At 36.5% G+C, this 13,826-nt stretch overlaps 1 protein-coding gene across 7 annotated transcripts in view; it reads right to left on the bottom strand.

Moving 5' to 3' along the window:
• GRIP1 (glutamate receptor interacting protein 1) overlaps nucleotides 1–13,826 on the bottom strand; it is a 739,827-nt gene that overhangs the window by 81,987 nt on the left and 644,014 nt on the right. For all 7 annotated transcript variants that reach the window (XM_074226201.1, XM_074226202.1, XM_074226203.1 and 4 more), the window contains one exon: nucleotides 12,098–12,178. In XM_074226201.1, the coding sequence (XP_074082302.1) occupies nucleotides 12,098–12,178 (81 nt within the window). The remainder of the gene's footprint in view (nucleotides 1–12,097; nucleotides 12,179–13,826) is intronic.

Here is a 13,826-nt window from a genome sequence, read left to right as displayed (position 1 = left end):
GCAGAAAGGGGGCTATTATGCATTGGTAGAGGGAGTTTATTACCAGGAGATCCCCATAGCAGTGAAATCATAATCAAGTCCCTATCTCTATTCTTCCTACTAAGTACATAACAGAAATCCCTACCATAATAATGAATTCAGATGTTAATTCCTCCCTAGAGTAATTTTGCATAATTTTTTATGCTATGAATGACCGACTTCTCATGATTTTTATTCTTACCATATTTTATCACTGCCTCTTTTTCTGGGCATAGGTCATATAAATCAAAAAGTAACTCATGTATCTTGAGCAAACATTTTTTTTTCAGAATCTGCCAATATGTTTATAAAACATGTTGCCAAGATATATGACTACCACCCAACAATCAATATCTCCCCCCACCAAAATTATGTTCCATTGACCTGGTCTCTGATCAAAACCAATAGCGAAGGGAAGATAGTAAGACCTGATTCTTCTACCTTTGTAACCAAGGAAAGCATCCCTAGAGACTTTTTAGAAGTTGGTGCATTTATGAATACAAGTGAAATAACTGGGGTTGCATCCTGGCAAATGTGTGCTGAGTCTCCCTGAAATTTCAGGACTATCTGTGCCTCAACATGTGCCTCAATATGAGCCTCAACAGGACTTGTGTTTTGAGGGGAAAAAAGCAGTGCTTTTATTGACCCCTGGGTCAATAGAGACTCATTCTTATTGATCTGCTGACTCAGAGGACCTTAGGATGATGTTTGTCCTTGATTTCCAAAGAAGACCATGACATCAGGAAGGTGATGCCATGACAAGCAAGTGAATTGGATTTGAATGGGGGATGCTGTGCTAGGTCACCAGCCTCACTTTCTCCTCCAGAGTCAACTGGGTCCAGTGGTCAGATATGAATCAGGATGACTGGACATGACCCTGGCAGTCAGGGTTAAGTGACTTTCCCAAGGTCATACAGCTAGTAAGGATCAAATGTCTGAGACTGGATTTGAACTCAAGTTCTCCTGACTTCAAGGTTGGAGTACCATTTAGTAGCATGGGGCAGTTAGTGCAGTATAAAGGATGGACTCTGGCATCAGGAGGACTTGAGTTCAAATATGATCTTAGACATTTGACACTTCCTAGCTGTGTGACCTTGCACAAGTCAATTAACCTTAATTGCCTCCTTAAAAAAAAGAAAGGGAGCATTTCTGGCCTCTGGTGATCTCTTCCTTAACTAGAGTAATACCCGCCAAAAATGCTCTTGGTCCACTTTCAGTTCAAATAACCTGAAAAATGTCAATTGAAAGCACATTGTATTTATGGCGCTATGTAATATAGAGCCATTCTCCAGAAGAAGGGTATGATGTCACGGGTTAGGGGGCAATAAAATAAAGTTACAAATAACTAGTATACAAAGTAGAATTCATAAAATCCAGAAATAATAATAATAATTGTTAGCATTTGCATAATACTTTAAAGGTTTACATAAAATATTTTATCATCAGAATAACCTACGAGATAGGTGCTATTATCATTTCCATTTTATTGAAGAGGAAACTGAGGCAGATAGAGATTAAAGTGACTTGCTCAGGGCCACACAGTGAAGAAGTCTATATAAACTCAGGTCTTTCAGACATGAGACATAACACTCTATCCAATGCACCACCTTAGGTACTAGGGACCTTTAGAGGAAGGTATGAAAAATCTTCCAAAATAGTCTCAGAGAAGACTTCATTGAGGTTCATTAAGGTCTCTGAGAGAGAATATTAAGGACAGAAAGGAAGAGGGAATAAAATACATTCTCAGTTGGGTAAAGAAATATGTTATCCTCTCCCCCCTTTAGTTCTAATTCTTCTGCCACAACTAATATGGAAATGTATTAAATATGGGATCTTCCTTATCTATTTTAGGAATGGTAACTTTACAAGAATAACTAGTTGCAAAGTTTTTTTTTTCCATTTTACATACTTCTCTTCAAATTTTGGTTATATTGATTATTTTGGTTATATTTTTAATTTTATAATTTTATTTTTATAATCATTTATTTATATTTATTCATTTTATCTCCTCTGAACTTTTCTATCTCTTGTTTAGTCATGAAATTTTCCCTCACTTATAAATATGACAAGTAATTTTTTTCAGTTTTTTTTTTTTGCAAGGCAAATGGGGTTAAGTGGCTTGCCCAAGGCCACACAGCTAGGTAATTATTAAGTGTCTGAGACCAGATTTGAACCCAGGTACTCCTGACTCCAGGGCCAGTGCTTTATCCACTGTGCCACCTAGCTGCCCCAAAATGTATTAAATATGATTGTACATGTATGACCTATATCAGATTACTCACTGTCATGGGTAACGGGAAGGAGTGGAAAGAGGAGTGGAAAAATGTGAAACTCAAAAGTTTACAGAAAAATGAATGTTGAAAACTATCTTTGCATGTAATTGGAAAAATAAATAAAATAACATTAAAACCTACAGGAAAGTAAGAGAGGAAGGGGATGAAAGAAGGAGGGAGTGGATAGAAGGGAGGGTGGAACTACAGGAGGCAGTAATCACAAGCAAGGCACTTTTGAGGAGAGACAGGGTAAAAGGAGAGAGAGAGAATAGAATAAGCAGTAGAAAAATAGCATGGAAGGGAATACAGTTAGCAATCTTAACTGTGAAAACATTTTTGAAGCCAGGACAGATAGAATTTAAACAGGTAGAAATTTGAAAGAAGGACATTCAAAACAGAGAGAATAGAATCAGCAAAAGTGTGGAGGTGGGAATGCAAAAGATATATTGAGAGACAGTTTGGCTTCAATATTAGAATAAAGGAACAGATATGATTCGATTCACTAAAATTAAACCTCATAAGGGCAGTTAGGTGGTGCATTGGATAGAGTGCCAAATTGGGAAGAATCATCCTTCTGAGTTCAAATATGACCTTAGAGACTTATTAGTTGTGTGACCCTGGGCAAGTCACCTAACCCTGCTTGCCTCAGTTTCTTCATTTGTTAAATAAACCAGGGAAGGAATCACAAACCACTTCAGTATCTCTGCCAAGAAAATCCTAAATGGGGTCATGAAGAGTTGGACATGATTTGAAACAAATGAACAACAACATATTTAAATTCATTGAATATTAGTTAAGCACTAAGAATCGAAGTGGGAGCTCAAGCTCAGAAGATAGGCTGGTGATAATAATGAAGGATTTTCAGTCTCAGGATAAGGAATGTGGACTTTATCCTCTAAGCAAAGGGGAAATCATGGTGATTTTCGATCAAGGGAGGCACATATGAAGAAGCATATTCTAACAAGATTAATCTCACAACACAGTGTAAGATGGATTGGAGTAGGAAAAATCAGAAACAAGAAAATAATGTAGATCTCTATTGCAGGAGTCTAGGCAAGAGGTAATAAGGTCCTGAGTTAAGATGATGGTAGGGAGAATGGAAAAGGGAGGAGAAACCGATTGAACAGAGAATTTTCTGTATGTGGAAGGACTCCTTCACCAATACAGATTATGGTGAAAACCCAACTAGAAATGAATAAAAGATAAGAAAGGACTACTTGAATTATTTTGAGGTCAGATACTCAGTTTCTTTTAGGTCTGAAATGACTTCTTTTTCCTGGAAAGTGAATCTAATTTTGTATGGCAACCTACTTGCCTCATGTGGGGACACAGGGAGAAGCCAGTGTAAAATGAGAGAAATGAGCATCAGTGATTGAAAACTGTTCAAAAGCCTACCCCATGAAATCTGTGTTATACCACACGTGGCAGTGCTGTACATCTACAAGCAGAATAAAATTATTCACAACTTTTAGGTGATTTTAACAGTTTTACTACTTAGCACAACATACAGAGGAATGACAACAATGAACCAAAGGGAAATTTTACAAGTTGTAGAGGTTTTATTAAACTTAGTCCAATATGCATATTCTAGGAATTAGACCTTAATATTTCTTAATTATTTCCTTCTTTTCCCAAACTTTGGTCCTTCTTCCTCAATTGTCCACAGTCTCTTTGAGTTGAATGCTTGGGCAAGCTCTTTTCTAGATGTTTAGTCATTTTTCAGTTGTGTTCAACTCTTTGTGACACCACTTGGGGGCTTATTGGCAGAAATAGTGAAGAGGTTTGCCATTTCCTTTACTAGATCATTTTGCAGACTAGGAAACTGAGGCAAACAGGGTTAAGTGACTTGTCCAGAGTCACACAGTTAGCAAGAGCCTGAGGTCAAATTTGAATTCAAGAAAATGAGTTTTTCTTTATCCACTGCTCCACTTAGCTGCACCAAGTCCTAGATTTCTAGCTAATGTAGAATAAAATAATTCAAAATATTGTAAATTCACACAAACAATTAGGAAACTGTTAAGAGGCTAAATCTGCTCTTCTTGAAACTTCTTTCCTTTATAGTAGCTCAAGACAAGTTGACTATATAATCGATTGTCAAGTCTTAATGTTTCAACCTTCAAAGCATCATTTCTTTTTCTCCATCTCCAGAGCTGCCATCATCTCACGCCTGAATCACTGAAATAATTGGTCCCCTCACCTCAAGTCACTTCCCATTCCAATCCATCCTTTGATCAGCTGCCAAAGTGATTTTCCTAAAAAGCAAGTCTGATCACCTCACTGCACACTAATTAGCAGCTTCCTATTACCTTCAGGATCAAATATTCAAAGCCTGGATTGACTTCTAAAGTCCTTTACAATCTGACTTCTTCCTTCCTTTCCTTCTTTCTTATTTATTATTCCCTTCTATATGATGCATAATCCAGTGACCCTAGCCTTCCTGCTGTCCTATTTGTGACACTCTGACTTTATCTGTTCACTGACTGTCCCCCAAGTCTCTAGGCAATGCTCTTTTTCCTCATCCCAGTTTTTTGGCTTCTTTTAAAACTCATCTCAAATCCCATTTCAAGCAGGAGGCCTTTTCTGCCCTCTCCCCTCCCCCATCCCCATCTGTTGCCTCTGGGATTGTCTTCCATTTACTCTACATATTTTGTTCTGTCTTTCTTACAGAGTGTGAACTCCTTGATGGAAAGGACTGTATTTTTACCTTTTTTTTTTTTTAATATTCCCATTGCTTAGCCCTATGCCTATGATAAAGTGAGTGCTTAGTAATTAACTGAAGATTGACTGGGCATTGGAGACACCAGATATTAGAGTGAATACCTTCTTGGTCTTTGCCTAATTCAGATGAGTTGTTGTCCTGGATATTAGAAATGCAAGAAACTTACTATTCAAGGCTCATCTCAAACTTCACCTTAAGTAGGAGGTCTTTTCTGCCCCCCCCCCCCAACTGCTGTATGTTATCTCTGGGATTGCCTTCCATTTACCCTATACATATTTTGTCTATGATTTTTTTGTGTGTGCTGTCTTTCCTATTAGAATTGGACTCCTTGAGGGAAGGACTATATTTTTATTTCTTTTTTGTATTCCCATTGCTTAGCCCTATATCTGTGATAAAACGAGTGTTTAACAATTAACTGAAGATTGACTGGGCATTAGAGACCCCAGATATTAAGTGAATATCTTCTTCTTAGTCTTTACCTAATTCAGTTGAGTCTTTGTCCTGGATATTAGAAATGCAAGAAACTTACTGTAACTTTGTTTATTCTAGACTAGGATTTCTTAAACCACGAATCATTCAATCAATACTTATTATTGTTGGTGGTGATGATCCTTGTTTAATAAAAGGACCTGTGACACCATCATGTGATGGGTGATGTCTTGATTTGTTCAAAAATTGAATTTAAGTGAGGCAGAATTGCACAGTCATCAGCTTCATTCTCTCTTCCAGAGTCATCAAAGTCCAGTGGCAGGTCAGAAGCCAGGAGGACTGGCAATGGCACAGGATGCAGAGGATGACTTTGGCATCTTCAATATTCTAAACATTCCTCAGAATCTGCTTGAGCCATCTTCAGTGGAACAAATTGTTCTCATCCAACCATTCCAACCAATGGAAGTCTTCACATGATTGGAAGTAGACACCCCCTTAGCTCATAGATAGGTTTGAGGTCTTTATGTTTAAAACTTGGGTGAGCCTGTCTATCAAGACAGTTTTACTGGGGTGTAGCTGCTGTATATGTTATATTTTGAAGCCACAGGTAAGAGTTGGGTGAGAAGTGGACACCAAAGGTGTATGAGCAGACCTGAAAAAGGTTTAGCAAACTTTCAAACCAGTGATGCTAGTCTTTACCTACTCTATGTGCTAAACCTGGGGATTACAAATAAAAACAAAGACAGCCCTTGCCCTGCAGGAGCTTACAAATGAATAGAAATTTGTTTTGCTTTTCAAAAATATTTTGAAATCTGTATTTCAATGCAATTGGTTTCCAATCCAAAGAATTTTATTTTATTTTTTGCATTTAAAATATTATTTTGAGATTGCCAAAGCGGTCTATGACAAAAATAAGGTAAAGAACTCCATATTTTTTGATCAGGGATATACAGGCTCCCTGTCCTTGGTCCTTGGCTCTTTGGATGAGAAAGACCATTTCTTTTCTGGCCTCCAAAGATTACTCCTTGGGCTAAAGTCATCTTGCATTATTCACAAATTCCCTCCTTCTTGGTTTCCTTCTTTTCTTTCTCTCTCTTTTTCCTATTGCTCCCTCCTATAGAATGAAAGAAGCTCATCTTCTTATTAAATATAGGAAAACTATGTTTTTCAGAACAAAAACAATACATTAAAAATATCATTGATTTTGAGCTGGAAGGGACCTTAGGGTACATTGAATCCAATCCCTTCATTTTGCAGTTGATGAAACTAAAATCTAGAGAAGGGATGTGATTTGATTTGACTTGCCTAGGGTTCCACAGGAAGTAAATGGCAGAGCCAGGATTCAAAGTCAGGTCTTCCAACTGAAATCCTAAGCCCCTTCTATAAAATCAGTAAGTTCTCCTGGACATTTAAAAGTCATGTGATACTTGAATCAAGGTTCTGTTTTCCAAGGAATATTGTTCAAGGAGTTAAAAAGATTATCTAACTTATATATACTTTTAAACCATTTAACTTTATTTGGATTATAATTATATATATGTATATATATATATATGTGTATGTATGTACACACACACACACACCCATAGACAAACATCTTTCTTTTTCCTTCTTCCTCCTCATTCTTCCTTGCCTTCAGATAGAGTTGTGAACATAGGCTTTGCTATAAAGTTAGCCAAAAATGATAACAATTTTCCTTCTCTAACTTAAAATATAAGGGAATGTGGAAAGAACTATAGATTTGCTAAGTTTTCATCAGCAAAAATTTTATGACTATATTAAGAAATGATAGGAAGTTTCAGTTTAGTTAGTTCTACAAATAAATAAGCCCCAAAATAAAAGCCCTATATAGAAACTTTTTAAAACAGAAAACACCACATCTTGTCTTATTTATTTGGCAATTGAGGGGAATGGGTTCATCAAAGTGATTATTCTTCTCTCTGCAGATCTGAACTCTCTCTCTCAGAAAGATCCGCCTACCTAAGTCACAGAGTACAGGAAAAAATTATTGCTAGGTGGTATAATTCAGCTTTTACTTTGTCACTAGAAAAAGAGAATCTATATTCAACTTCTCTAACCATCTAGTACAGGTCAGAGGTACACAGAGTTCTGAGCAAATTCAAAGAGGGATACAGGGAAGATGAAGTGAAATTGGTATCTGATGGGAGAGAACATCAGTCAGACCAGAATGTCCTCCTTCAACATTTATCCAGAGTACTCTCTTTGTCCTGCTAGGACATTTCACTTTCCTTAAAAACAAAAAACAAAAAACCCCACAATGCTATAATAAATTACTTCATATTACAGCAGTAACATCAATAAAAGGAATGTCTGATGCTAATGTGCTATAAACGCCTCATCTGGAACTTAAGAAAATTAGCCTAAAACTGCTCACTACATTCAAAATCACAGTGACTCATTTCCGAGTTAATTAGGCATGGCAGAGTGAGCAGTAAACCAAGTGTGAAATGTTTTAATGAGATGTCTCTCAGAGACAAGAGCTTCTTTTCTGAAATAGGGAAAAAGTTTGGGTAAGGGGGAAAGAGTTAAATATCTAGGATCAGGTTCTCAGAGGACGTGAAAACTCAATAGGAATGTCTATTGTACATTTCTGTGGTCCCATTCTGATAGAAACTCTAACATATCTAGAAGTTTCCTTGCTTTCCCCCCTCTTGTCAAACTCACAAAACCCAATTGATTTGGAAACAGAAATTTTATTGAGTAACAAGAAAATCAAACAGCACAAATGCAGTGGGTCTTTCCCTATAGAGTTTAAAGATTTATAATGTTATCACCAGGCTAACATCAAATAAAGGCTCATACATGGGGCAGACATCCTGCCGGCTCATTATAAATGCCTTAGTTGATGCCTGTTCAATATCTATCCATATTACTGCAGTCTCTGTTAGATGGTGAACTCCTAGAATTCAATAATTGGGGAGCATCGTATGCAGAAATATGCTTTGGGTCAGCATGAAATTCAAGATCTAATTGTGATCCTTCACTACAAAAATATGAAAGAGGAAACATAAATTTATAGTAACCATAATTAATTGAAATAGAGCTGAAATGTGAAAACTGCCGAAGAATTACTCATTTAGCAAATAACCTATGATCTCTGCTATCTATCCTGCTTTGGAATGATACACTTCAGTGCTATGCTCAGAAACCTTCACTGATTCAACACTTGGAATGATTTTGGATTTCATCAGTATGTATGGCCCTTGGTCAGAAGGAAAAATCATCTTTTCTATGCCTTAATAGAAGATACTTCAGTAATAGTTGTTATTCCCTTTCTTCTTTCCCTATCCCCAACCTTAGTCATTACCTGGCAGGTGACTAAACTTCTGGAGATATGGCTCTGCACAATTAACTAAGTTGTCTTATCCCTGGACCTGAAATGTTTCTCTCCTGGGATAACCTCCCAGAAATTGTGCTCCAATGATAAAGGCTTTGAGGACTCAGGTCTATTTTCAACATTATAGGGAAGAACTTAATAGAGACAGAATTATCTTATTGTTGGTTAAAATAAAAGTGCATATTAAGAGACTCCTAATGGTGTTAATTTATTTTTCATACTTCATTCTAGCTATTTGGAAATGAGGAAATCCTACTATCCTCTCTTCTCCCCCTCCACTTAGCAGAACAGACTTGTCTCAGAAAAGAAGGCTGAGGAAGTGGCTGAGAAGATTAATAGGATGGAGACGTCTTACTTCAAAATTGACCTGTTTCTTAAGAAAGGCTATCACCCCCAAGGACTAGCAAATCTGCTTTAAATTCCCAAGTGCAGAAGGTGCCATTTTGTCTCCAATCTATATGGCAGGCTACAGAGAAAAAAAAAAGTAATTACATAAGTGAGTTGATCAGAAATTGTGGGAAGGTCATAGGCAAAATACACAGAGGACTTCTGTTCTTTCTCTTGCATTCTTCTTTATGAAGGAGCCTAGAAATAGCTTTCTATTCTCTCTGCACTCTTTCCTTCCTGGTGGGCAGAGAAGTTTCTTGATGGAGTTCCATCCTTTTTGCTATGGTTTCCTTTTGGGCTAACATCATCCCCTCCCAATATGATAGTTTTTGGTTTCTGGAATAGGACACGTCTGCCCCACACATGTATAACACATATGCATAAACATGTATATATGTAGACATACCTATACACATATGTGTATAGCATGTATGCATTTAGATTTAGATAGATATAAAAAGGTAGATATAGAAAGATTTCTTTCCTTTTCTTCCCACTTTCCTTTTCTTTTTTTTTTTCTTGCATCTGAGATTAGAGCTGGTAGATCATGTGAAACCATGTCAAATAGCCATAAATCCCCTACCTTGGATCTTTAAAATAAAGTACTGTTTTTTTTAAAAATCTAATTTAATTTTATTTGAATATGTGTATATATGTATCTTTAGAGTTATAATTAAAAATTCACAGCCTTAATTTGGAGGTCATTTTTGACAGTTTTATATTTCTGTTGAGTCAGTGAAATCAAGAAACATGGATTAAATAAGTACTTTTTATCCTTCAGGTAGTGTGTAAAAAGAGAGACAAAAGCAGTTTCTGTTCTCAAGAAGCTCAGTATGAAGGGGAGATGACATTTAAACAATTATGTATAAACACAGGATCAATTGGAGATAATGGAAAGGAGACTGGGAAAGACTTTTAAAAAACTATGAAATTTTATGCAGGATCTGAAGAGAGCCAAGGAAGTCAGGAGACAAAGATGAGGAGGGAGAGAACTGTAGGCATGGGGGACGACCAGAGAAAACTGGAGTCAGAAGATGGGGTAGGTCCCACGAGGTACAGGAAGAGACACTAGTGTCATGGGATCTCAGGGATTTCTTTCAAAGTCTAATCAGGAATAAGTCCTCATTAACTTCTCCAACCCCAGCAAACCACCAGTGGAAAGTTGTGTTATTTGCTCTGCTCAGCACTCACTACTAAATGATCCCAATAGCTGTTGGCTATCCAAATGAGCCGTCCCTGAGGTATTGGTCTTAACATTATGCTTCTTGGTTTATGATCAGTATTATTTTATAAATATTAATTAATTAATCAATTAATTAATTTTATAAATATTAATATTACAATATTGTGACTAGTGACATCATGAACAATTGGCCAACTTGGCTTTGCAGACTAATCTCCCACGATTTCCTTTCACAATGTTCCCTCTGTCTACAAAGTCCTTCTCCCCATATCTGTTATTGAAATCCTGTCTTATTAAGCAGTAGCTAGAGGGAATCAGTGGAATTGGAAGCTGGGATACTGAATTTGTACACCAATATTCCCCAGCTTCAGGGAAAGAAAAAGTAGTGATTGCTGATGAATGAATAATTAGGCAGATGGAAACCTTGGTGCCTTCAGGCAGGTTTGGCTGTTTGTGGGGTGAGGGTCAGAGCCAAGAAATTCCCAAAGGCTGAGGAAGGGCTAGTTTGCATGGTTCCAAGTGATATTTTACATTATCTTGCTGGCTTGGTTGAGGATTCAAATGTTTCACATTACTTCCTAATAGTTGCCTCACTGTGCTCCACAGCCATCATTCTCAAATTCTTCCCACTGGAATCTTGGATTCCAGCCCTGGATCCCTTCCCGAGACCTATATTTCCAGGCTCTCTTCTCTGCCACTCCTTACTTAGTCACTCACATAGGACCCCAACCCACATTTGACTCCTTTCCAGATTTTCTTTGTGTGCTATCTTCTCCTGTTAGAATGCAAGGTTCTTGAGCATAGGAACTATTGTACTTCCATATATTTATATCCTCAGTGTATATCAGTTTCTGGCACATAATAATAAATGCTTTTGTATTTTATCTAATCTATCAAACTATCCTAATATTTGATTTAATTAGTTTATCTAATCTCTAAGTTTTTCTAATTGATTTAATCTAATCTTATCCAATTTATTATCTTATCTATCAATATCCAACCTAATTTTATTTATCTAGTCTCTAAACTATTCTAATCTAATCTATCTGATCCATTCTATTATCCTATCTAATCACTATTTAATCTGTTCTATTTATATAATCTCTTATCTGAACTAAATCTATTTTTCTGTCTCTGTCTTTTAGTCAATCTCTCTGTCTCTCTGTCTCTGTCTCTCTCTGTCTCTGTCTCTCTCTCTGTCTCTCTGTCTCTCTCTCTCTCTCTCTCTCTCTCTGTCTCTCTCTCTCTCTCTCTCTGTCTGTCTCTCTCTCTCTGTCTTTTTCTCTCCTACCTATCTGTTAATTTTCTAATCTACCTAGCCTATCTGCCTTCCTTCCTTCTTCCTTGGAAGTTCAGTTGATGTAGGTATTCCTGTGGAATCTCTGCCAGCCCATACACAATAAGACAGAAGGGAGAGAAGTTTATTACATTTCTGCCTTCTTTGGAATCCCATTTGCTGTGATTACATCTACCATTTTTTTCAAATATACATATATATATATACATATATATATATATACATATATATATATATATATATATATACCAATTCAGAAAACTTCCGATAAGTAAAACTTCATATGTAAAATTCTTATATAAAATTTCCAGTAAGTAAAATTTAGTGATCTTCCATTAAATAAAATTTACAACACCAGTAAGCCCTTGGAAAATATAAGGCGATTTCTTTTGTTGCTTTGATCAAACAATCTTAAGAAACTGAGTTTACTTACAGCTTATGGTGATTCCAAGCTCCACACTGTGCTTCTTGGGCAACTTCACATGAAATGTTCCACTGCTTGGAATTACAGACTCTGTAATGAGAAACAAAGTTGATTTATGATGGTTACAGGACACCAGGAAGGATATTGAGCATCAGTAAATGAAAATACATTAGGAGTACCTACATCATGATTGCCAATCATAAAATGTGGGAATGATGGGAAAGGAGGCTAACTTCTGTGAAATAAACTCTGGCTCCAAAATGCTGGTTACATACATATTTTATGACTATGAATGTCTAGCAATAACATTCTGGTTGGCTTATTTCTACCTTTTTATTCTACTAGGCCAAATCTTATCACTTAAAGTCCAAATTAAAGGCCACTTTCTCCAAGGGGTCTTGCTAGGTAATTTAGACCCTTGAATCTATAAATTCAAATTATTAATCCCAGAGTGAGTTTCTCAGAAAGCCTTCAATCCTGAGGAATTCTCTGTGGCTACCCCCCCCTTTTTTTTCCTTTTTTTTTATTTTTAGGTTTTTGCAAGGCAAATGGGGTTAAGTGGCTTGCCCAAGGCCACACAGCTAGGTAATTATTAAGTGTCTGAGGCCGGATTTGAATTCAGGTACTCCTGACTCCAGGGCCGGTGCTCTATCCACTGCGCTACCTAGCCACCCCCTTGCCCATACAATTTTTACTATGCAAATAGAATTTAGGTGGATATGATTTTCTTTTAGAAAATTTGTATTGAAATACTTTGTTTTAAAATCACATTCATTTTTGAATGTATCCCCTCCCTACCCATTAAATTATCCCTTATATCCAAAAAATACAAATTAAAACTTAAAAAAAGGTCAGCAAAACTAGTCAACAACATATTGTCTTTCAAGTCTGACAATAAATGTAATATCCAATATCTTCAGTTGCACTTCCTTAGTTTTCCTTTGCAAAATAAAAGGAAAAAGGTGTGCTTCTTAAAATTTTTCTGCAGGTCAAAAACTTTAAGCTCTGCTTTGCTACAAAAGTCCAATATTTGAAGATTGCCATTTTCCTGTGAGTCTATATAGTTAGGAATCATGAACATCACTACAAACCACCATTTCAGAAGAGTCAAAATTATGGAAAATTGAAAGGACAGCAAAAAGATGCATGGCAGTATAAGTTTTTAGCATTATATCACTATTATCAAGAATAAATCTTACTAGAAAAGAGGTGATTGAGTTGGTCTACTAACAGGTAGAACAAGAACTCCAGGGCACTGTTTGTCTCTCCTTGAGAAGCATTATGCCATAGTAGATAGAATGCTGGGCCTCATGTAGGAATCATCTGTGTTCAAACTTTGAGATTCAATATCTGTTTTTGTCATCTTCCCTGAGCCTCAGTTTCCCTATTTGTAAAATGGAAGTTATATCTGGAATAATCTCTCTCAGGAGTTATAAAGAAATTCAGTTGAAACTATATAAATAAAATAACTTTTTTTGAACTTTAAAGTGCTTTAAAAATTGTCAATGAGTATTAATCTACCTCATAGGATCGTGGTGAGGATCAAATGAGATAATACTTGTAAAACACAATATCTGACACTGAGTTGCTGTTGGTCAGTTGTTTTTCAGTCATGTTGGACTCTTGGTAACCTAATTGGAGCTTTCTTGACAAAGATATTGGAGTAGTTTGCCATTTCCTTGTCCGGCCCATTTTACAGATGAGGAAACTGAGGCAAGTATGATTAAGTGGCTTGTCC

Source organism: Macrotis lagotis, chromosome 2 (assembly GCF_037893015.1).
Source record: "Macrotis lagotis isolate mMagLag1 chromosome 2, bilby.v1.9.chrom.fasta, whole genome shotgun sequence".
Classification (NCBI taxonomy): domain Eukaryota; kingdom Metazoa; phylum Chordata; class Mammalia; order Peramelemorphia; family Peramelidae; genus Macrotis; species Macrotis lagotis.
The sequence above is the reverse complement of the archived record's forward strand: the minus strand, read 5'-3'. Positions and strand labels throughout refer to the sequence as shown.